Raw genomic sequence first — 24,836 nt, 5'->3', positions numbered from 1 at the left:
TGGGGATCTTTGTCTCTGGTCCTTATCGAGCAAAATTCAGTGACTATGTTGCAAAACCAGCATTTTGAGGGATGAAGCAGGGCTGGGTTTTCCCTGTCACCACAGAGGACAAGCAGCTCCTAAAACTGCCTCTTCCGTAGAGAAAGGAACACTATGGACAAAGCGACAAGACTCTCGAGCCCGCTGGTCGCTGCCACGGGCGTCGTGTGAGGCGATGGCCGCCACGCCGTGCGCTCACGCCACACTCAACATGGCGTCTACACCACAGTACACTCCCGCCTCGCGCCACACCCAAGATGGCGGGGGGGGGCGTAAGTTGTTCCTTTCCATTCCTTCCGCTCCACTTATGGCGCCTGGGGTGAGCGCTCCCATCGGCGCCGGAAGCGGCGGAAGGCTTTGGAGATCGGACTCGGCGTGGCGGAAGTCGCTGAGGTGCACGGAGGTGGCGGCCGCGAGCGACGATGAACAACAAATTCGACGCGTGAGTGGGCAGTGCGGCCCTCCCTGATCCCCCTCTGCCGCCGCCGCGCCCCGCCGGGGCCCCCCGAAGCTGCTGTGGGCCTCGCCGGGCTCCCCCAGAAGCCGCTGTGGGCCTCGCCGGGCTCCCCCCGCGCCGGGCGGGACGCGATGAGTCACGGGGCCGGGAGCGGGTCCGTCCCTCGCCCTGCGCCGCGGCGGCGCGCCCCGCTGCTCCTCGCCCCGCTGCTCCCTCGGCTTTACCGGCCCTTGGCAGGGAATGGGACGGGCGGAGAGACCGGCGCGGTACGAGGCGCTGGCGCGGTGTCCGCTCGCCTGAGCTCGGGGGCGCGGGGAGCTGGAGGGGAGAAAGTGCTGAGTTACAGGGAAAGTCTTCGTGCTCGCCTCCCGAGCAGCTGGGGAGCCTGGCAAGTAGCTGGGGTTTGCTGTGTCAGATCAGTGTCTGGTACAGACTGCTCGAGGTTGTGCTGACATGGCACAGTGTTGCTCAGTTCTGCTGAAAAGTGTGCGCCTCTGATGACCGTGGTGGGCTTGGAGCATGCAGAGTAGTAGTAGTTTTACTTTGTGGGTTGTCAAATGTGGATTCCTGAACACTGATGGTTCTTGTACCGTGGAGGAGCTTAAAAGCAGAGGCTGGTGAGTGTCGGTGTGAACCCTCTTGGCTGTGTAATGTGAAAATTGCTTTCTTTCATGTTCTTTATCAGATTGAAAGATGATGACAGTGGAGACCATGACCAGAATGAGGAGAATAACACACAGAAAGACAGTGAGAAGGAAAAGAACGATCGAGAGAAACCACAGAGTACTACCAAGAGGAAGGTACAGTGCTGGCACCTGCATTGTATCTCTAAGACGTGATGTGGGATTGCTAGAGAGTCAGTCCTCAGCTCAGGGATGAGGAAAATGTGTCATGGTGGGTTGTGCTCAATTAATGCATTATTACTGTTATAATGAAGACAGAGGAGCTACCTTTGGATAACCTGATGTAGCTTTTTGTAGTGTGTAATCAGAGGCATGAATGCTGCCTTCATAAACACAGCTAGTTCTCTGCCAGGCTTTTGAATGGAAATAAGAAGTTAAGCTTTATTTTCCCCCAAAATATTTTTGGAAGAGGGTGTGGGGGAAGGACGGATTGACAAGGGAGTAGTGGCTTGCAGTTATTTTGCCAGGCTGTGTTTGAGCCACTTGAAATAGCTCTTAAGATGGGTCTCTGTATGTGCAGTGCAGCCTAGGTAAGAAGGCATATATCCGTCCTGGTTTGGTTTTACTAATCTTGTGTTTAGGAAAATTGTTCTCTTTAAAGTAATGCAATCCTTATAAACTTGCTATAGACAAGAGGAGAGCAGAGATTTAAGTCCTAGTAACTCCTGTAACAGTATCAGGTGGTAACTAGATAAGGACTTATTTGGTTTGTTTTTTCTGTCAATTTTGACTCACGGATAATGAATTCTTCGTAGTCTTTCTGTGCTCCTATGAAATGTTTTTAATCAGAAATGGGTGTTTGGAAGTTGAAGAATGTTCACAGCCCACTGCTAGCTATGGTTCTGCGAAAGCTGATGTAACGCGTTCTAGGACAGACTAATTCTCCCAGAGTGTAGGGTGTTGGTTGCTTAAGGGAGTTGGTGTCACTGAAGAATCATAACTGCTTTTGAATCATAGTTGAGCATAAATGAGTTTTGTTCTTCTCAGACACAGAAAGTCTCTCAGTCTTGGTTTTTTTCTTAATTTGAAAAAATTAACTCTCGCTTTGCCCTTTTTAGTTTGTCTTTTTTGTTTTGAGACAGGCACGGTTAGGGCCAAAGGAAAAATGAGTTATACTGCCTCTAGTAGTTAGAAGAGTTGTTTTTTTGTGATGCCATCCTGAGCGTAAGTTATTATTTTCTTAGCCATCTCTGCACCGCAAATTTCTAATATTCTTTGAAATAGTCAGCTGCTGTTAGCCTAATTGTCCCTTTCAGATGATTAACAGAGATATTGTTTTTCTGTAAGAATGAGCATCAATTGTTTGTTTTATAGCCTGTGAGGGTAGGAACATGTGGACTTCTGATGCCGTGAATGTAATTTTTCCTATTCCCCTTTAGAGGAGCATGTAAGGGGTAAGCAAGCTTTTCTGTTCTACAGGCTGTTGTCCCAGGGCCAGCTGAGCACCCCTTGCAGTATAATTACACCTTCTGGTACTCCAGACGAACACCCGGGAGGCCTACCAGCTCGCAGAGTTATGAGCAGAACATCAAACAGATTGGCACCTTTGCTTCCGTGAGTATATCCCTGTTGTCCCAGGCGTGGCGTGGTCGTCGCAGCTGGCTTTCTCCTGTCTTCTAGGTGTGTGCATGTGCAGGCTGTGCTCTGCTGTCAGGAGCAGGGGAGAGTGAGTGCTTTGCCATGACTTACATGGGAGTTTTTGAATTACCTACAGCAGGTGACATGCCTGAAAGCTGATCTCCTGCCCTGTGCAAGACATCTGAGGCTGCGGTAGTGGTGGAATAATAATAGAAAATGGAAAAAAGCTCCCGTGTAGCTTAAATCTGCTGACTGGAGCAGAACTTAACAGATAGGCGAGAGAAGAAAGGCACAGCTTTTCTGAATACAGTGTAGGTGTGAAGCAAAAGCTGTACAGCTCCCCTACACGCTTCCCCGGCCTGTATTTTCACCACAAAGGCTGTGTTTGGAACAAGCATTTGGCATGCTGTGTGTGTGAACATCTGGTGGCCTCTTGCCTGTCTGGAAGCGGTGACTGAGGTTCAGTTTGCTGTTGCAGTGAAGTTAATGAAAAAGAACACTGTTCTCCCTTTCCTTTTCCATTGTTTGTGGTTGTTTATTCCTGGAATAAATTGAGTGTATCCTGAAAAGGCAGTGTTGTGTTGTTGCGTGGTACTGGCAGCAAATTATTAAGATCCCAAGATACATAAGCAAATCATCTCTTTTGTGGAGACACTACATACAACACCATTCTCAAGGCTGGGAAATCTGTTGGCAGCTTTCTTTTGTTATTTGGTTTTTTTTTTTTTTAATCTAGTCTTTTGTCCAGATTTTCCAGGGTCCCTTGCAAATGTTAATTTTGCCCACCAGTTAATTTCCATCTTCTGTAATGTGAGAATTGGTGACAACATCCCATTATACCTTCTCGAGGCTGCAAAATATGCCTGTCCAAGCAGCTGAGTTGTGTTATTTCATCCACACAGAATAAAAGTGGGAAGAATAGCTCTAAAGTGTATCATCATGGGTAGTTATGGTTCCTGCTCCCCTGTGTGAGCAAGTACTTTTAGTTCAGTTAATGAAAAATGTGGCTGCAGCATGATGATCTGGCAATAACTTTACAGGCTGTGAAATCAGGGTAGGATTAGCATTGATTTTTAGCTCCTCAGAGGAAAAACTTCACATATTCTGTTGTCTGCTCTTTGCTGCAAAGACTTTGTGGTTGCTGTTGTAGGTTGGAAGTGCTAGAGTTCAGTTAGGAGAGACTAGCCAGCAGATCTGGTCATGTGTTTGGTTCCACGTTCAGTTTAAGGAGGAGGAAGAACAAGCTTCAGAAAGAATCATCTGAGTTCAATTTTGTTCTTTGCTTTTCAGTAGAAAGCTCTAAGAGCTTTTAAATGCTAACCAGTAGAGGGCATATTCACTTGGTGTAAGAATGTAATTTCTACACTGCATTTAGATGTGTCTGACAAAAATAGATTGTTTCTGACCCTACCTCAGTCTTGGTTCATAATTTTATTGGCTATAAAAGCAAATTCCTACTTGGATGGCAGAGGTCAGAGATTGGAGCAGAATTCCAAGTGCTGACCAAGTCAGTAGGGTCTCTGATAAAGTACGTGGGATGATGTCTGTCCCCTCCAGCTTCCCTGCTGGTCTGATTAATGGCTATTGTCTTAGTGAGAGAGTCCTTTTAAAATGTAGTAATTAGTATAATCTCTTCTAGTGCCTTGTTTTGTTTTAACGATGCTGTCTCTCTAAAATGCTTTCTCATCCAGAGAATCTCAAAGGATAAATTTGTTATTTTTAAGCATTCGAAAAGATAATTGCCTTGCCTCCCAGCCAGACTGTCTGAAGTAGGCACAGGGGTGCCAGGATGGGAACTGGTCAAGGTGAAGTGGTCAAAATGTACCATGGTAGATTGTAAAAGGAAATAAGAGGCACTTAAATAAAAGCTCTGAATGGTGCCTTAAGACCTTAAACCAGCACCAGAGTGTGTCTTTTGTCTTAAAACCTGGGTACAGCAAAATTAAATAAAAAAAAATATCTCTTTTGGAGAGGCTTTTGGAGAGGCTTTTGCAGCCTCCACGTTTGCAGACAGCAGTGATTAATGCAGGGCTAATGTGTATAGTGGAGAGAGACTCGACTGTGGCTGATGTACTCGACATGTATCCAGTAATTGAGAGTTTGGGCAGTGGGATTTACAAGATACATTTGGAACTGTTCTCAGCAGTTACCTTGGCACAGATTTCTTCAGGCAAACACCAAGTGACTTTGGAGGCACCTCTTGAGGATTACAAGCGATCATCTGGTAATGGAGAGAGTTAGAAAATGGCACCCAAGCTCTGATCCTACTGCTGCCTTCTGGACAACCTAAACAACAACCTTGTGACAAGAATCATAGAATCACTAGGTTGGAAGGGACCCACTTGGTCATCAAGTCCAACCATTCCTAACGCTCCCTAAACCATGCCCCTCAGCACCCTGTTGCTCAAACACCTCCAGGGAAGGTGACTCAACCACCTCCCTGGGTGGCCTATTCCAGTGCCCAATGACCCTTTCCGTGAAATTTTTTTTCCTGATGTCAAGCCTGAACCTCCCCCGGCAGAGTTTGAAGCCGTTCCCCCTTGTCCTGCCCCCTGTCACTTGGGAGAAGAGGCCAGCTCCCTCCTCTCCACAGCCTCCTTTCAGGTAGTTGTAGAAAGCAATGAGGTCTTCCCTCAGCCTCCTCCTCTTCAGGCTAAACAACCCCAGCTCTCTCAGCCGCCCCTCATAAGACTTGTTCTCCAGCCCCCTCACGAGCTTCGTTGCTCTTCTCTGGATACGCTCCAGAGCCTCAACATCCTTCTTGTGGTGAGGGGCCCAGAACTGAACACAGCATTCAAGGTGTGGTCTCACCAGTGCCGAGTACAGAGGGAGAATAACCTTCCTGGACCTGCTGGTCACGCCGTTTCTGATACAAGCCAAGATGCCATTGGCCTTCTTGGCCACCTGGGCACACTGCTGGCTCATGTTCAGTCGGCTGTCAACCAACACCCCCAGGTCCTTCTCCAGGCAGCTTTCTAGCCAGACTTCTCCTAGTCTGTAGCACTGCATAGGGTTGTTATGCCCCAAGTGCAGGACCCAGCATTTGGCCTTGTTAAACCTCATGCCATTGGTCTCAGCCCATAGGTTCAGCCTATTCAGATCCCTTTGCAGAGCCTCTCTACCCTCCATCAGATCCACGCTTCCACCCAGCTTAGTGTCATCCGCAGACTTGCTAAGGGTGCTCTCAATGCCTTCATCCAGGTCATTGATAAAGACATTGAACAGGGCTGGACTCAGTACTGAGCCCTGAGGAACCCCACTTGTAACTGGCCTCCAGCTGGAGTTAACTCCATTTACCACCACTCTCTGGGCCATCCAACCAGTTTTCAACCCAGGAGAGTGTGTGCCTGTCCAGGCCAGAGGCTGACAGTTTCTGAAGCAGAATGGTGTGAGAAACTGTGTCAAAGGCTTTACTGACGTCCAAGAAGACTACATCCACAGCCTTTCCCCCATTCAGTAGAGATGAATTTTGTTCTACAAGAGAGTAGAACAGAAGAGGGAAAGGTGACTCTGACCAGCTGGTATAGAAAGAGAAGCCTGTTCATGTAGGAATCTTGGCTGTGAACAGTTTGAGCAGCCTCATTGTGTGGTTTGTGTCATTGCAGGTGGAGCAGTTCTGGCGGTTTTACAGTCACATGGTACGTCCTGGGGACCTGACAGGCCATAGTGACTTCCATCTTTTCAAAGAAGGGATCAAACCTATGTGGGAGGTGAGTTGCGGCTCTCATTTCTGCCTTGGTGTTTTCCCAGAGTATCCTGGAGGGAGCCTTCTACAGTGAAGGGACTCTGTCATTGAATGGCACTCCAGGCTGCTCTTGGGTGCAGTCCTTTCTTCTGGATTTCCTGTAAACTTGACCTCAGAGCTCTGTCCCGTTTAACCTAGCAGAGAGAGTTGCTTGCTGCACTCTTCCAGAGGTTGCAGTGCTGTCTTTGCATGTGGATCCAGAGGACTTCTGGGCAATGTTGCCTGTAGCCCTATGAATGAGAGACCCCAGCTACGTTCTGTGCCTCCGAACAGAGGCACTTGACCGTTTTTAAAGCTTTGTCCAGTGATGATAGTATGGGGCTTTCGCCTGGAAGGGCTGGACCTTTTCAGGTGAAATTCAACAAAACTTGTAAGAAACCAGCCCTCCTTTTACAGAGAGGGAAGGAGTGCATGTAATTAAAAGCCTGCAGCTGTACATAGAGCTGGAGGTGGAAAGAAGACAGCCCTTCATTTGCTTTTTTTGTTCCAGGGCACTTAGTTTGCCTCTGTTCGTTCCTATCCAAATCCATTGAAAAAAAAAATCTTTGCCCAGCAAATCATTTTTCCGTTTTCTGGCCTGCTTCCAGCAATGACCAATGCCATTTGCAATATGAGGATTTTATGTGTTGCTCTGAAGTATCTAATTATGCTGCTCGATCCTGAGAAATTTATATGTGACCCTAGTTGGCAGTTATTTTAAGCAAGGTGTTTTATAGCCAGTTACTGCAAATACAATTTCTATAAATGTTTAACCCTCTTTGGGCTCCTGGTCAGCTAGGAGCTCTGATAATGTATCAGCCAGAGAGCCCACAAGTTAATGATAACAGAATTTCTATAAAGTGTTTCCCTATAGCCCTTTTAAGATGGGAGTGGAGAGATTCTTTGTTTTTTTATTTCTGGCCCCACTCCCTTCTTGTATTTATAGAAGAGGACCTGGAATCTTACAGCTGGTCTTCCCTTTGCTGCTTGCTTTGTGGGACTTTGTTTATGCTCTTTTCTCTTCCAAACTAATCCATCCTCTCTGTCATTCTTGTAGGCATATATATGTGTGTATGTAGCTCTGATCTTTTTCTGGATCCATCTGTGCATTTTCTGGGTAAAGTCAGAAGCACTAAGCATAGTGTTCCCTGGTGATTTACTGGGCTGCAGATCATTATTATTCTGGTAAAGGGAAATCAAATGCTTGACTGAACCGAAGCTTGTTTAACCTGAAAGAAAACTAACAATAACCATAAAACACACAATACAGCATCTGCCTCCCAGTCATGGTTCTCTTTCTAACCTTGCACTTGCTTAAATAACCTTTGGAATATTTTGAGCAATACCATTTTCTCTTCTAACTCCCATTAGTCATTGTGGAAAGTTGTCAGGAGTTAAACCCAACTCCCTGCTTAAAGGCTGAAGCCTACATGGCTTAATCCCTGAAGTGTGGTGTTTGCAGCTTGGAAAACAAGGACACTTAATCAGAAAGTAGTTTGAGTCTCATAGGAGTATGCCACTTTCCTAGATCTGTGTTAATTTGGATTCTCCACCTTGCACGTGGCTGCTGTCATGCCTTGAGGTTTGTCTGGAGCTGATGCCATCCCCTTTCAGCACAGGCTTTAGCACATACCTAAAACTGGGAGTTGATTGCTGCTGTTTTCCTGGCACTTCCATATTTGCGCAGGGTTGCTTTGTTAGCTTTTGCTGTCTCTGAGAGCACACAGATGTTTAGTTTTATTGGAGCCCAGAAGAAGCTTTAAGACTAAAATAAAGTTAACTTTGTTTCATTAAGAAGAGTTGGGCTACCTTGCCTAGCATCTTTAAAGTGTGTCCCAGATTGGCAGAGGGGATTATTGGCGATTTGGCCAGGGATGTACTGGTTGTGCAATCTGAGTTATCCTTTCCTCTTCTCTGTTTCTCTACTAGACCTGTCTTCTGTTTTCCTTCCTAACTGCCGCCTCTTTGACTTGTTCCTACCTCTCCTTTTTTGGCTTTGGATGGAACTTGTTCCCCTCTCACATTTTAAGATGGCCCAGCTACAGTGTTGTACAAGAGAAAGCCACAGTGCTCTGTGCAGAGGAGGAACTGCTGTTTGATATAGGTGTGCGTTCTGTGAAGCTGGGGAGTAGTCTAGCAGTTTTCAGCTCTTTTTCCAGTGCAACATATGGAATCACAATATTGAGGTGACGGACTGTGTACTTTGCATAATTCTTTTTTTTACTGTCTTCCCTCGTCTTTGGTTATTTCCCTGGGTCACCACAGTCTGGAACAAATATCCAGCTGTATCATGCGTGGTAATGACAGAGTGGTTCCTAGAAAAAGGACTGGTCCTTTCTGTGCTTATACAGCTTGTGAGCTTGTTCCTGGAAGCATGGAAGGAAAGTATTTTTCAGCATTTTGCTTGTGTTTAAATATCACTTGCAAACTCTTTCCTTGCTTTCAATGTTCTGTTGTGAGGGACTTTTTATTGTTCTTCAAGCAGAAGTACACGCACAAGGGATTAGACAAAGAGTTTCCCTTTGGTTAGGTCTCAGGTTTAGGAATAGTTTTAGGGTCCTTGGCTCAGGTTCTGTGTGCAGATTGGTAGGCTGGTGTTAGTCTTTGCTAGTAGGATCAAAACACTGGAGCTCAAGTCTTCAGTGCATAGAACTTGGCCAGGAGCACTGACAGTCATTGTTTCAGATACTTGGTATTCAAAGTAAGTGGTATACCTCTGTCTCTGCTTATATGGGGGAGACGTGAAATGCTTTTGCTTGAAAATACCTCCATTCTGTCCCGTGCCCCACCCAATCAATATCTGCTCCAGTCTGTGGCTCTGCTGTGGGAAGCAGAAAAATAGCTAGAAGAAAACAAATCGATTTCTTGCTCCTCTTCCTAGGATGATGCCAACAAAAATGGTGGTAAATGGATTATCCGTCTGCGAAAGGGCTTAGCGTCACGATGCTGGGAGAATCTCATTCTGGCAATGTTGGGAGAACAGTTTATGGTGGGGGAAGAAATCTGTGGGGCAGTCGTCTCTGTCCGATTCCAGGTAAGCACTTTTGAGAACTGGCATGTACTTCCATTTGGCAGGGCTACAAACGTACCATCTGCTTACCCCTCACGTGCTATTCTGTAGGAGGATATTATCTCAATATGGAACAAGACAGCCAGCGACCAGGCTACGACAGCCCGGATACGTGATACATTACGAAGAGTGCTCAACCTACCTCCCAACACCATCATGGAATATAAAACACACACCGACAGCATCAAGTAGGTGTGGTGGCAGGGGGAGGGACCTGCTGCTGGTTGCATGCGTGCTTGAGCAATTTAGTGCAGCTTGCAAGAATTGAGAGAAGTGCTCGTGTGCATTGGGGCTGTTCACTGCAAACACTAATACAACCAGCAGCAATTCTTGCCAGTGCACTTTGAAAGCTAAATATCTATCCCATTATCATAATTTTGTTAGGGACGTTTGGTTCTAACAGTAAAAACTGTTTTTTTGAAGTGCATAGTCCAAGGCTTTGTTAGTCATCCACCCCGGCTGTCACCTGGGAGGTGGGCAGCCCACTGTGGGGCTGGGGCTTGATGTATTCCAAGACAGGATTGCAGTGGGGAGGACAAGATCATTTGAATAGATAGAGATTCTGGGGAATAAAGTGCGGAAGCTAACGGGGATTTATAGTGCCATTAGACTTATAAATGGTCTTGGGAAAGTGCTGTGTGAATTTACAGTGCTGTACAAATGATTTCTAATCATAATAAGCGTCGTATATTCAGTCTTCCAGGCCCTGGTGACAGAGGCTCTTTAACAAGACTAGAAGATCATGGTACACAGAGAGGACAGCTGTATTTTTAAATAAACCTATTATAGCTTACCATACCAGGCCATTCAGGGTGACTTCTGTTCCCCATGAAGTGAGGAAAAATTGCGTATTTAAGTATTAGTTAGAGGTAAATAATGTTTTCTTTTATTTTTTTATTTTTTTCTTAAGCGAGTATTAAACTGATACACTGATTAGGTCATATTGGTTAAATTAACGCTTGAAAAGGCGTACTCAGAAAAAGAATTTAAACCAATTAATAAGGCATTAATAGAGCAGTGAGTTTTCTAATCTAGCCCGTAATTGGGGTGCAAGTACCTTTCATAACTTCCTTTCATTATGCTAGCTTGTCCTTTCCACATAATCACCCCGTCATCAGTGTGCTGTCAAACAGCTTGGTGAGATCAGCCCTGCTTTTAGCAGACAGCTAGCTTCCCGTTGCAGCAAGTTTTGAGTGCGGTCACTAGCAGTAACACAGAAGTCTTGTCTAAACTGCCTGTAGGCATCTAGTGTTCCATATGGCACTCCCTCCTGCGTGCGTGGGAAAGAGAAGGAGAAATTATTATTATTAAACTGAATCTTTTCCAGGCAGCTTTAGTTTCTGAAAGTTTTCCCTTCTGTTGTTAAAATCTCGTATTTGTGATTTTGCCAGTGACATTTCTCATGCAATTTGTGCCAGGAGAGGGCACTACCGACTCTTTCTCCACATTAGGAGATAGCAAAGTGCTCATGTGGGCACATGACAGGATATTTTACTTCTGCTCAGCAGCAGAAGATCTAGTGATGGGGCTTTGTGGAGGAACATGTTTGACTTCTGTCAGTCTCTGTAGGGAAGGCTGTGGTGGTGGTGGTTTGTGTTGTGAGTTTAGAATGGAAATGATGGGGCCTTTCCCCTATAAGTTTTGGCCACCAGCAGTTCCTAGGACAGAGTGCTGCTATAGCAGTGCTTGTAACTGTTCTTCCTCTGGCAGTCCTTGTTTGACTGTGTCCAGTCTTGTTTCTCTACAACAGTGTAACATGCCCTGCTTCCTGCCCTCCCTTCCTGCATAGTGTCAAAGTTTCATTTGTGCTGGTGACATATGGTGCAAAATGAGCTTGTCCAAGAACAACAGGTGCTTTGAGGAATCAAGTTTAGTAACTCGGATTACAGCTGAGAGCAATTCTTAAATAGAGGCAGGCTGACTATTATCCTGCTTATTCTTCTGTGGGCAGGAGGGATAGTCAGGAGTTGGTTTGATGATGTCTTAGTGAGGTAGATCTGAGCCATTAACTTCTGCCACATAGGTGATTATGAGAGCATTTTTTTTCCATTGCCTCACTTGAGCCGCAGCGGTCTGATTGCAGTGCCCTCCAATCACCGAGTGGCACTGGTGTAAATTCAGAGCAGAACCACTCATCAGTGGAGTTTCCGTGTAGTGATGCATGGACCAACTTCTTGTGCCTTTCTTGCCTGGTACTAGCAGGCAGCAAGCAGCAGCAGCTGTGGAGAGGTGGTGGTGCCTGCTTTGTTGACAGAGAAGAGCAGGACAGCCCCAGCTTTCAGTCTGACTCTGCTTGGCTATGCTTCATATCATTAAGGTTCTCTCACTAATGAAGAATCTCTTCTGTAACTAGTTCTATCCTCCATAAAGTCTGGCTCCTTTTCCTCACCCATCCATCAAGCCCTGTTGAAATACTGTCAGTCATAAATAAACTCCACTTATGCTGCGCATGTACCATGTGATTTATGACTCGGGAGGGCTTTCCAGCTAGCACTCTATATTCACACTCTGGCTGTGTTTTATGAAAGGCTCTAATGGAAGAGCTGTGCTGTAGGCTTTGTCAGGGCTGCCGTTCTAGGGGGGCTCGTGGCATTTTTCATTTGTATGGGCTGCATCTCTCCACTAGAGCTCTGCTCATGTGCAGGGTTTGATTGGCATTGATTGTGCTTCAGGGAAGGGAGCATGCTTAGCAAGAAAAGAACAGGCGTTTCTCAAAACCTTGACTTTTGGGTAGTGAATTGACCTGAATTAGCTTTTGACACACTGTAAATGAGCGCTTCTGTAGAAATTGCTAGCATGCCTCTTACTGTGGAACCTGAGTCCTGTGTTTCAGGTTTTATATATTCCTTTTGTGATGATGCATTTCGTATTAACTCATTTTTAGACACCATTTTTCATGAGTTGTCACTGAGGCTGCAGCCCCCTTTGTTTCAGAAAGCAGTGGTGCTGCCAAGCTGCCTTTGAAAAGTATCTGTTGCTTCACAGCTATTCTAGGGAGCTATTCTGCATTCTGCCCTTTCTGCTCTTGGTGGTGGGGCTTCTGCATTTAGCTAGATAAGCAGATCTTTCATTGCAATTTTCCTGTGTTTGTCCTTTCTCTTGCTTGTGATATTGACAAGCTGCCTAAATCCCACTGAGTGGAAGGGTCAGCCTAGTCTGTATTAATTTCCCATCTTGCTAGAAGAGCTAGTACAATCTCTTGGACTCTGCTGGATTCCAGGGGATTTATAGTACCATAGGCGTCCTAGTGCTAAGCACCTGAAGAGAACATATATGACATTTTGTGGGCTACCTTGTTTCAGTAGCTGGAGAGAAATCACTTCTCTTTGTTCTCTCGGAGATGAACTGAGAGAGGTGCATTCAGATGTAGTGAACCACTTAATAGGTTCTGCTCATCAGCGTTGTTAACCTTGAGGGTGACGTGGTCCAGCAGTGACAGTGGTTGTGGACAGTGGCATCCCCCGTGGTTTTGGAATTAAGGAAAAAAAATGACGTCTTTTGTTGCCTTTGGAGGGGCACTGTGCTTTTTATGAAAGCAGAACATTGCTGGCCATAGCCTAGTCGTGTCTCAGTGAAGCCACTGAAAATATTCAAGTATCTATAGTGGATGAGCTGCCTTTGGGAGAGGGGCGGAGGGGAAACAGTCACTGTAAAGTGTGAGTTTTGAGCATTGCAGGGTGACATGCTTGGCTGTGTGGCATACACCTTTGCCCTGCCTGGGGTTATCAGCATTTTTTTCCATGCTGATAACTGTGTGGTCAGTGACCATCTCCTGTATTGAGAGCTTCCACCTGCAGTACCATCCAAGAATCCCAGGCGAATTCAGCAGTATTGCATCCTATGCTGGGAGAGACCAGATCCGTGGCCTTACTGCAAGCTGCCACTGAGCCGGCTGCTCTGGAAGTATTTTTGTTGCTGTGACTTTATGGATCGTCCTGTCAGCTCTAAAGCGAGGCTGCTTTTTCTGAAAACAAAGCTTCAGTTATTTGTAAGTGCCTGCTGCAGTGAGAGCTGAGCAGGGTATAAAACTCTGCTTTCCTTTCAAAGTCACCACTGATAACTAATGGGACGGCTCGAGTAAATGAGAAGAATAGTTGATCTTAATAGGGCTGACACTGGGTTCATTTCACTGCAGGCAGTTGAGGGAAATGGCTTCAGACTATTTTAGCTGTGAAACAAGCACATGTCCTATGGAGGAAAGAAGAGGATGAGCTGTAAGAAGGCTGCAGGGGCAAGGTTCTCAGGGCAAAAAAGTGAGGAATGAGGAGAAATCCCCATAGAAGTGACAGGTGTTTGGCAAGATCAGTGTTTGTGAGACAGTAAGCTGGTTGAGAGAAGTCTCCCTTGTTGTTACATTGGAGTTCAGATAATTTTGTAACTATGTTATGGTTTTATAGCACTGGTTTCCATTTCGTTGCTAATTTTCAACACCTCGGAAGAACAACTCCATGCTGCTGTCCTACCTGTCTCATCTTTATCTTTGACTGTATCTTAGGTGATGCAGGCAGGGTTAACCTTGTCTAAAGTTAGATGGTTTGCAAATGGGACCTATACATGCTGTCTGATGCCTGTCAGTGAAAGGCAGGTCGCCTTGGGTCTTGCTAGCTCTAGAGAGCTGTGTTGTTTCACCCTCATTCCTTCAAATCTGACAGCAGGAGTAAAAGGTAGAGGAAGGTGGTGAGGTTCCAGGTCTGATAGCTGTCCTCTTCTCTTAAGTCTCTGCAACACTGACTCAATTAATTTATCACTCCATTCTCCAATTCCAGTAATATTCCCAGTCCTGCAAGTCAGTGAGTGCTTTCGTAGACCTGGGCTTTGAAATGATAGATTCATTGATTCATTTTCCATCACCATAGGATGCTTTATTCAGAAGTGTCTGTGACTTTGTAACGGGCTTCCTTATCTTGGTGGTCTCTCTTACCAAAGAAATGCCTGTAACCTATTTGCTTCATGTTTCTTTCCAGGGAGGTCAGTTCAGATGCCTTCCTTTCAAAGTCACAATGGCTTCCATATTTGCCTTTGCTACAGATACTGCTGGATGTGTGGAAGAATTATTTCAGGGCTAGAAGAACATCCTAAATTTTTTAAAGCTGTTGGTTTTCAGGCCTGCTGCAAAGTTTTTGATTGGCTTTGAACAAATCCCAGTGGCTCCAGTGGAGCATGGGGAGGACCCAGGAAGAGACTGTGCCACGCTGGACACCATACCTGCGGAGCAAGTGGTCAGTGTGCTGGGAAGTTGCACCCAGGCTGGCAGAAGGGATAGGCCTTGGTGATTGTTGTTAGGGTAGCGTGCACTATGAGCTCTCTGCCTCCTTTTTCAGTTGGGAAAGGAGATGGTAAGGAGGTGGGGCCCTACAGGGAAATACTGAAGGGGAACTGCTAGGACTTAAAAGATTGAGGGTGGTTGGTGAAAACATACTGCTTCTTGCACAATAGTGACTTGGAAAGTCCCTTGAAGCAGCTGTGGCTGTTCTTCCTTTTTTTTTTTTCTGGAGTCTCTGATTGTGGTTCCTTTTTTTTTTTTTTTCCCCCTGGCTTACTTGGTGAGGATAAAGGGAGCCCTGCCTGGGTCCTGACCCTAGACAGTGAGGGAGAAGGTGGGAAGTTTCAGCAGTTGTGGGTCAGGAATGAGTGTGGAAGAGCAGCTCTAGCTGGCTTTATTTAGCCTACTAATGTTTCCACTTCCCATCTGTTCAATGGGAATAACCTAAGTGTTGGGGATCAATTCACTGAGTATCTGATCGCTGTGCAGACAGTATAGCAATAAGGTACTAAAAATGTCTATACATAAAAATAACCTCTTAGACTCTCTGGCACTGTGCCTTTGGCACGTTACAGGTCGTAACGATTCTGCCAGATGAAATTAACTGGCAGCCTTGTTTGGTGCAAAATGGAGAGCAGTTTGCTCTGCTAGCACAGTTTAGGTACATTAGGGCAGACGCATCCTGGTGGATTTTTTCAGTCAAGTCAGCAGATAGTTGGAGTAATTAGTACTATAATATGTATGAGGGTCTTGGCTTAAAAATTCTTGGCTGGAAGAGCTTTTTCTCTGTGTCTGTGAGACGGACTTGGCAGCTGCAGGACTATGTGCATGATGTTATTGAGATGTTGGAACAGGGAACTCCTTGGTTTGAAAGGGTAATAAATTATTTATTATGTTGACAAATAATCTGCCCTTGTGTCCCTTCTGCAGAGAACAGAAGTTACAAGTTTGGGGACACCTGTGGGAAAGGAAAGAGAGATGGTATGATTATGGGTGATGGAAATCTGGTAGAAATACAAGGCATCTCCTAAGATTGGAGGGAAGACATGAAGATAGGGACTTTCAGACAAGGATGGAGATGTTTATAGCTTTCCGACCTATATTCAGTGGATAAGAGTGCTTCAGATCCAGAGTTTCTCTTCCCCTTAACTTTCTTCGGAAGAAAGGCAGTTGTACCCACAGTGTCCAGTACTTTCTGCTGACTGGGTGACATAAGCAGTTTTCCTTTCTGTGGAAGATTTCTTGGCCTTGAAAGGTGCTGTGTTTGGGGAGACTTGGTAGGGATGAGTTCCCATTTAGAGGCTTCTGTGCTGCTGCCTTGCTTACAATGAACCACTTGGGTTTTTTTCTCTTCTAAGCAGTTTACTGCTGTAGGACAAGCTGAATTGCAGATCTGACCTGGTGTACTAATGCACGGCAGCTGCGTCCTGTGTGCTGTCCTGTTGCATCTATAGCACCTTTCACTGACTTTCTCCCTCACATTTCCTTTGGCTTCAAGGGCATGTGTTTGAGAGTCAGCTAGAGGACAGTGGTGAGGTTCCAGGTCTGATAGGTGTCCTCTTCTCCTAAGCCTCTGCAACACTGACTTAATTCATTTATCACTCCATTCTCCAATTCCAGTAATAGCTTTGGGACTCCCGTGACTGCTACTCACTTGTCCATGCTACTCAAGATCAGGAGGGTTTTGAGCTACCATGGATGGAAGAAAAATGAAGAGAAAACCTAGCCAGCCATAGATAAGGACTATCTGAGACCAGCTGATCACCTTGGTGGTCCACAGGAGCCTGTGCCTTGCAGGGGGCTGCGGAGCTTTAGTTGCTTATTGGAAGTTTTGTCAAAGCAGTTTTGAACTGGGAAGAACTGGAGTGTTGTGGCACTCACCAGGCTTGTACTGGTGGTGCTGAAGTTGGTGATCTTTAGGATTTCACCTTCTGCCCTTTCAAAAGAGGGACTTGCTACCCTGTGCACTGGACAGGCAGCGTCACGAGTTCCAAGCTGTATGCCACAGTGACAAGCTTCTTACTTGTGTCCTCTTTGTTGGGTTCCCAGCAATGTATGTGGTGCACAGTCTTGCAGTATGCTCTGCATTTATTTGTGCCAAGACTTTGCTGGGAAAGAGGAAACGACACAAGTTGCTTTTGCAAGTGCTGATTGGGAGCTGGACTCCATGAGGCTCAGGTAAGAGCCAGGCTAGTGGTCCATTTTTGGTACAGATATGACTTAATACCAAATTTCCATTTCTGAATTCTCCTGTTGTGTTGCAGTGGCCGATGAGGCAATGCAGAAAACAAGATGTGATGTAGCTGCTAAGTACCAGCAACAAAATCTGCAGGGTTGGCTGGGTTTGTGGATGACCTGGGTTCCCTTTAAGGTCCCTCCAGTTCCACAGGACTCTGCGTTCAGTAAATGGCTTGGCATGTGCTGTAGGCACCAGCACTGTTTTGCTGGGCATAAAGATCTATGAGGTTCTTTGATGTCTCTGATCCCAGAAGACAATAGTCATGCTCACATTAACCTCAGCATCTTTTCCTGAGAGGGCTTTCAGTATGCTGCCTTCATAAAACAGACAGCAATTTTTCAGTCTACTAGCTTCGTCCATCAGTAACATTCTCCACCAGGGAATGCAATGTTAGGCCTGTCCCTCTAACTTATCTGAAAGCTTTTTCGTTTCAAATGTAAGCTTTTTACTGCCTCGTCATTTACAGTGCAGGTTTACAATAGGAAATGAGACTTTCTAATAACAATTCAAATCTGCTGCCTGATGGAAGAATTTTGTAATAACTAAGCTGTGTGGCACTAAAAGAAGCCCCTTTTGAGGGGGATTGCTATATATACAGGTATATGGTGAAGCATGAGACCAGTAACTGGCTGAGTTTAACCAGCCAAGGAATGTGGTAATCCTTCAGGAAGATGTAACATCGGCTATTTTATTAGCAATAGGAAATGGATATTCCATTTGTGACTGGGAAGGTCATACCTGTCTCTGGGTATTAATGTGGCTATATCGCCAGCAGCCAGTGGGAATGCTTCGTGTCTGTGCAGAACGTTAAAGCTGCCTTGCGCTGTCAGATGTTTGGCTGGGTTTTAAGGATGCTTCTATCCACCAGGGCTATCAGAGAATATTGCCTTGCTCTCTGAAGACAAGTGCCTTTCAAACGCCATTGAATGTTTCTGCTCTCGTTAAAAGTTAAGAAGCCTTTGATCTGAAGTGCTGTTTTTTTTGGTTTTTATTTCATTTTTTTTTTCCCTCTGGCTTGCCAGGGCCTGGGAGGAGTTTCATGGCCTGGTGAACAGCAGTGGCCGCTGATCGAACGCTCCCCCTCCCTCTGTCACACACAGGGTAGGGCCTCATCTTTCTTCCTATGTGACTTCATGGCGTACCTCTCAGCTTCCAACCCTCTTCCCGTGGGCTGGCACGTTCTCTTGCCTTACAGGCCTGATGGGGGCCCATTCCGCTACTGGCTCTTCCCCAAAGGTCAAAATTATTTTTTCTTGGTGTTGTTTTTTTTTGACCAAAGACACCAACATTCACTGTGGTTTCCAGTCACTTGGCATTTTCTGCTGTGGTGCTGTGAGCTATTTTGCTGATGTGTCCTTCCTCTGTGCAAGGCACTTCTATCCCAGCCCTGGTCCCAGGAGGCTGAGAGGTATGTCTTCAGCTTGGGTCTGTTGCCTAGGGTAGACTGGAAGCAGATACAGCGTGGTAAATGAATGCTGAGCACATCCATGTGATGGACGCCGAGAGAGGCGTCTGGAGCTTGGCATACGTGCCTTTGCTCTTGACAGTGGGCTGGAGCAGAATAAATTAGTCTGTCAATAAAAGCTTGTTCAGGAAGGACACACAGTAGCTACTGTATTTAGAAATAATAATGCTGCAGCTAATGAGATGGAACCATCTGCTACTTTTGGTGGTAGCGACCTGCAGTGTGCAGAGATCACCAAGGTGAGCTTGGGGCTGTTGTGAGCCTCACAGCTCAGGTTGGTTTTCCCCTCCAGTGCCCACTTCCCTGATGACAGGCCCTTTCTGCAGGCTAGCAGAAGGCCTAGTGATGAGAGTTGTGTTTGTTTGTAGCCAAGTGGGGTTGCTGCATTGCTGAGTGCCACAGCAGAGGAACCCACTGGAAGGAAGCATTACACTGCCCAGTTCCCACCTCATGGTGGTGCGTGGCTGCTCCAGTACAGCCAAGCTTGGAGGGGCCAGTGGGAGCCCAAAACCTCCTTCCACAGCTTTGGGCAAGCAGTGCTATCATAGCTTGCTCTGAAGTCATAGATGAAAACAATATATTTTCTTGCAGATTTGGATTTTTGTGAGGATCAATGGTTACAAAATGTTACACAGGCACCTAGCAGCGTTGTTATTGTTAGTTGACATTCAAGTGACCTCTAGAAGAGGAAACCAGTTCACTTAAGGAAATACTAATCTCAGAAGGCAGTAAATGTGCCAAGTGTACAGGAACACAGTGCCAGAGTTGATTTAGTGCTTGACTGTATTGGGTTACCTCTGCTGAGCAGGGAGAGTAGTGGTGAGTAGAGGGCCCAGGGCACCCTGAGAAAGGTAAAAGTAGGGGAACGTGGAAACCCGTCTGTGAGCGCTAGCCAAAGTGTGCTGTCCTAAGGCAGATGGCATGCATGAATAGTACAGCATGGGATGGAAAGCCAAACCATTGTTGCAAATTAACTGGATTCCAGTTAATGAATCCTGAATCACGTTCCCAAATGGCAGCACAGCCTGCTTTGCTAGCAAGTGCAAAGGTGAACCCCAGTCTTCTTCAGATGGCCTCCAGCATGGTATTTGCTGTCATGTCATAGCAAAATAACTTGTTTAACTCACTAAGGAGTGTTTTTTACTTCCTTTTGCTCCTCCACTGCCTCCTGGAGGTGTTCCAACTTGCGCTGTGCTGTGATGTTACAGCTAACATGCAGCCCTTAGCAGCACACAGTGCTGGCTAAGGGTTTAAGCAGGATTTTACAGTCCTGCAGAGCACTTTGTGTCTGAAGCTGCTGCCTTTGCTCTTCAACACAGCTCTGTTGATTTGATGTGATATGTGCTGGAGCATCCCTGGGTGTTTCATTTGGGCAACTTACCGCCCTGTCCCTGTTATGGGAAGAGCTGCCAAACCTATCCTCTTGAAATAAATATAATCTCATTTATTTCCATTTGAGTTTAAAAGAACACACCACCTTTCTATTAATGTGTAAATATGCTTTGCCTGTTGCTGTTGCTCACAGGCTAGCAGTAAGCACTGACTTACTGACACTGAAGTTTTGGTAACCTGCACTTATTCAGTTGCTGCCATGTGCTGCAAGACTGACATATGAAGGTTGTGGACCAACAGTCCTTTCTTTGTCAGTAGCCCCTGCGACTCGTGTGAGTAAAAGCTGCTGAAGAAACTCTTCTATTTAAACTTGAGGGAAGCATCCTTTTCAGTAGATATTCTTTTAAGGTGGGAGAGTAGGAGAGACCAGAGAGCTAAACTTGTTGACAGCATAACCAAAAGAGCCTAAATACAAGGGGCAAACACAGAAGAAGGGTGAAGTGATGGTATATCTGTGCTCCAAGCAGAATCCCTGCGAGTTGTTTAAACACTAGAATCTATCAGGGAGGTTTCCAGAGTGTATCATGTGCTTTGCTTATTGGAGATTACACTCTCTTCCCGATGAAAATGATGAACAAGGATACCCCTGTGTTCCAAGGCTTCTGGAGCAGCAGGCTGACTTATGTGAAAAGTTTCTAGTTAGAAAGCAGATCTGCTCAGGAGGTTTGACAAGCATTTATTTGAATGACATACCGGGATGGCAACACGGGTAACCGTGATGGATAGAAGTGGGGGGGTGCTTTGATATGAAGGAATGTACTCTTTTAACCTCTTTATTCCCTCTGTTTTCTAGGGATAATTCCAGCTTTCGAAACACAAAAATAACATTGTGAGAACAAGAGTTGGCACTAACCTCCTCTCTCCACATTGAAAGCACTGAGAGGTCTCTACCAGTGCCCTCCGACCTCTGAAGGGACTCATGGGCCACTCTCTCGCACTCCTCCTTGGAGGAAGGATCCATCTGAAGACCTCCAGCAGCGGTGACAATAGAGGCTGATTTTGTCATACACAAACTTTTTTTTAGCAGTGGGGCGGGAGGCCAACCTTTCAATTAGCTGCGTGCCCTTGGGGCCGCGTCTTGCAGCACTTTCCTGTCTTTCTTTACATGGCATGCAGGATCTCTGGGATTCTGCCTCGACGTCAGAGCCTTTTGCTGAGGGATACCAGTATTATGAATCTCTCTGCAGCTGGGAGGAGCTACCCAGTAGAGAGTCAGCCTATGGTTTTCAAATGCCCCCTTTCAGCTCTGCCAATAAATTATTGGGTCTCTTTGTTTCTCTCTGTCTCTCTGTTTTGTAGCTGTGTCTAAAAGTTGGTGGGATGTTATTTCTCTAGGCTGTGGTAAGGCCCCAGGCCAGCTTCTGTCAGCTCCATAAAGTGTCTTCTCCTGAGTTGCCCACTTACATGAGGCAGCACAGCAACCAAAGTGCCAGTGGAGGTCAAATTTCAAATATTGTGTTCAGTTTTGGGGCCCTCAGTACAAGAAAAACATTGAGGTGCTGGAGTGTGTACAGATAAGGGCAACAAAGCTGGAGAAGGGTCTGGAGCACAAGTCTTATGAGAAGCGGCTGAGGGAACTGGGGCTGTTGATTCTGGAGAATATTCTCTACAACTACCTGAAAGGAGTTTGCAACGTGGAAGGTGTTGGTCTTTTCTCCTGAGTAACATGTGATAGGACAAGAGGGAATGGCCTCAAGTTGCGTCAGGAGAGGTTCAGATTGGATATTAGGAAATATTTATTTACTGAAGGAGTGGTGAAGCATTGGAACAGGCTGCCCAAGGAAGTGGTGGAGTCTCCATCCCTGGAGGTGTTCAAAAGAGTGTAGGCATGGCAGTTTTAGTTTAGTAACCATGGTGCTGTTGGACTGATAGTTGGACTTGATGATCTTAGATGTCTTTTTCAACCTTAATGGTTCTGTGATTCTATGATCTTGCTTTGTCTTTGCCTTTTCTTCATACAACCTGGTTAGCAGTGCCTTGCACCCAGTCCTGTTTGTTGGGGAGAGGGATGCAAGCTTCCCTTAAACGAGGAAAAGAGGTGTTTGGTGTCACTTAGTTGCCTTGACTCTGGCTGTCTCAGTGGAGAGTCAGCAGTGCTTCCCTGTGTTGTATCCAGGGAAAGGCTGAATGCAGGGTCACTTGTGCACCTTCTGGTGTACACGGAGGTTTGCCAGTCTCCAGCTGCCTGGGGAATGGGACCCCCCCGTGGGTGTAGCAGAAGAGGGTGATGGCCCAGGCTGCTGCTTATAGCTGCATGCAAGCTGTGGTCAGAAGAGGGGCTGTAAGGGAGACCTCCTGTCTCGTGTCCTCTGGGATTAGGCTATGCTGAGGGGTCGTTCTCTGAAAGGCCAGCGTGGCTGCAATTTGGATGGCACAAAAACAATAGGAGCTAATTATTTCCTCTGATTCTGCTTGACTACAACACTAATTGTACTCATTAACAGCGCCAGCCTTTTCCTTGGGGAACTGAACAACTGCTTTTCATTTTTAATAGAACCTTTGCATCGGGCCCAGGAGGGGAGGCTGCAGAGATGGGGCGCGTCTCCTGCCCTACATGCTCTGTGCAATCCCCCAGGAGAAGGGGCTGTTTGGGCCAATTTGGTGGCAACCACAGAACTACCAGCCCGTGTCTGGGACAATTACTGGCTTCGGGGACTAGGAGACCTTCAGCCTCCTGACTCCAATTGCAAATTCCTTGTGTCATTATTGAAGTTTATACTGAAAGCAGGCAGGGCTGGCAGAGAACACAGTCTGAAATATTCGGTCTTCCAAAGGGTTTGTTTTCAGTCTTGACAGTGTCAGTCCTGGGCCATCTCTAGAAACATTCAGTGTGCTGTCAGCAAAGACTAACTGCTCCCTGCGGTCTGGCAGTTTGTGCCTGGTGGCGCCTGGCTGGGCAGGGAGCGCAGCAATTCCCTAGGTTGCAGCATCCTTCTCTGTGTTTCTTGAGACCCCACAGTCCTATTCCAGCCCTTGCCACTTGTTTGCCATCAGCTTTCAACCAAATGCTCTTTTCCAGGAGCAGTTTGTTTTCCCTGCTGTGATCAGGTACTACTACGGCTGCTACTTAAAATTCTTTTTAAATACAACTCTCCCCTGCTGCTCTCCAGTATTTGTTAGGGGGGATTTAGTTGTAATTACATTTTGGCAATCTAAGCAAAAATAGTCTTGCAAGGCAAAGCTGAAATACTAGCTGCAGGCTGCTTTTATCCACAGTGCATTTAGCTTCTTGCAGATGACATCACTTAAGGCTTTAGTCCTGTTGTTGTGCCCAGCTGCGTGTTGCGTCCACCTCTGCTATTTCATGTTCTCGCCCACTTCTCGCCTCTGATGCCTTGCATCAAAGCTGGTGCTGATGAGCGCAGGCTTGCTATTAAATCTGAAAATGCTGCAGTCCTGCTGTGTTCGCCCTTAAATACGCTTTGTGAGCGAGCTGTGGAAGAGCCCTTCCCTGGAGGGGGCTATTCCTCTCCTCCCGCTGCTGCTGTGGTTGAGATTTGGAGGAACTCAGCACTGGTTCCTCTTGCTCAGCCTTGAAGGGAGTGAGATGACTGGGATGTGGCATTTGTCCTCTTGAAGGCTACAACTTTTCCTAAAGTGGTTTTTCGTCAATGCCAAGCACCAGATTTGGTGTCTCTCTTGGCTTGGAAAGGGATGGAGCCAGACTGGGTTTTGAGTAGGGCTTTTGGGTTGTGGTCTACTGTGTCTCACTAGTAAAAGAGGTGGAAAAACAGTCATAGGGTTGTTTGGGAGGTGAGAGAACCTCTGTCACACTCTAGAGAAAGGTTTCAGATCCTCTTCATTTGGGAAGCAAGCACTGGACCCATGGGAGTCCCAAATCTGCCAGGAGTCATGATGTTCGCCACTTTCCTCATCCTTCAGCCTTTTTCCATCCTTAAACTTCAGATCCCTGTGTAGCAACCTTCAGGGAAAACAGCAGAATTTTGAACACGTTTGAGCCCTGTGGTCCAGCCTCAGGAGTTTTGTTCCCCCAGAGGATGCTGGGCCACGGCACGCTCCTGGGCTGTGGGCGTCTATAGCTATGGCTGTGCTGTGGGGCTCAGGGGGCGATGGTGGAGGTACGCTGAGTGTCTCAGAACTGGAGCTGTGAAGGAAATCTCTTTCACAGCCCACCAACAGTAAGGATTCCGCAGTTTTGGAAGTGAGTAGGTTATGAGTGTTTAGAGGAGTGTGTTGCCCCTTCTTAGTTCTTTTTTATGAGATGTGGGCACACGGGGCTGATGATGGCGTCTGGGGTGTCCTCTCACTGCGCTCTGCTCTGCAAGGTGGTCTCCCATTGGTTTGGGCAAAATGCATCTGCTGCCCAAGGCCTGTGGCCTTGTGGCTACTGCTTTTGGTTTTGTCCTTGTCCCTGGTGTGGTGATAAACCCTAGGGACATTTGGAGGGCAAGTAAAACCACTGCTTAGGGATGGTGAAGGACATGGTCTCAGTTCTGTGCTCGTGACAGACTGGAAGAGCTCATCTCTTTCTGGTCATGTTGTACGGACTTGCTGGGGACTGAGCTCACCTGGAAGAAGCAGCAGCTCTGCAAAGTGGAGAGAAGTGGGTAACAGCACCTGACCCTGTTCAGAGATACCTTTACCAGAGCCTGGAATCAATGGGAAATAGCCAGGCAAAGACAGGCTGGGGTTCATTAATTCTGTGCCTGCTTTGGGAGGGAGAGCCCAGGGGCTGGGAACAAGCCTGGTGATATGGTTTGGGCAGCTTGCAGATGCTCCTGGCTCTTGCGGGGCTGGGAATACTCAGCCAGGGGAGCACATCCCTTCAGCCACCGTGGGGCTGGAGAGAGGATATCGCTGTAGGTGACAGGAATGTTGTGCAGTGCCATCACTCGCTAGTGAGAAGGCTGAGGCTGGGAGGAGTATGGTGCCCCAGGACCTAGTTGCTTCACCCAGATCTTGGCC

The 24,836-nt window shown here is 46.6% G+C and overlaps 1 protein-coding gene across 3 annotated transcripts; it reads left to right on the top strand.

Moving 5' to 3' along the window:
* The first annotated feature begins 340 nt into the window (after window positions 1–340).
* EIF4E2 (eukaryotic translation initiation factor 4E family member 2) lies at window positions 341–21,179 on the top strand. 3 transcript variants are annotated; one of them, XM_009559242.2, is made up of 8 exons: window positions 341–481; window positions 1,182–1,296; window positions 2,599–2,733; window positions 6,363–6,467; window positions 9,363–9,515; window positions 9,603–9,739; window positions 18,076–18,154; window positions 20,704–21,179. In XM_009559242.2, the coding sequence occupies exons 1-7, from the start codon at window positions 462–464 to the stop codon at window positions 18,119–18,121; spliced, it is 711 nt and encodes a 236-aa protein (XP_009557537.1). In that variant the 5' UTR covers window positions 341–461; the 3' UTR covers window positions 18,122–18,154; window positions 20,704–21,179. The 3 variants fall into 3 exon arrangements, with proteins under 3 accessions (XP_009557537.1, XP_053930773.1, XP_053930775.1); XM_054074798.1 differs by lacking the exon at window positions 341–481 and adding an exon at window positions 625–762; XM_054074800.1 differs by lacking the exons at window positions 341–481; window positions 18,076–18,154 and adding an exon at window positions 626–762 and having other exon boundaries at window positions 20,704–21,178.
* The last annotated feature ends 3,657 nt before the right edge of the window (window positions 21,180–24,836 follow it).

This window comes from Cuculus canorus, chromosome 9, assembly GCF_017976375.1.
Source record: "Cuculus canorus isolate bCucCan1 chromosome 9, bCucCan1.pri, whole genome shotgun sequence".
NCBI lineage: Eukaryota > Metazoa > Chordata > Aves > Cuculiformes > Cuculidae > Cuculus > Cuculus canorus.
This window is presented reverse-complemented; position numbering and strand designations above follow the sequence as displayed.

Coding starts and splice junctions, on each gene's coding strand:
- EIF4E2 (XM_054074798.1), top strand. CDS start 737: ATGGGACGGGCGGAGAGACCGGCGCG. Junction 9,516..9,602: donor TCGTCTCTGTCCGATTCCAG/GTAAGCACTTTT, acceptor GCTATTCTGTAG/GAGGATATTATCTCAATATG. Junction 9,740..18,075: donor ACACACACCGACAGCATCAA/GTAGGTGTGGTG, acceptor CTGGCTTGCCAG/GGCCTGGGAGGAGTTTCATG.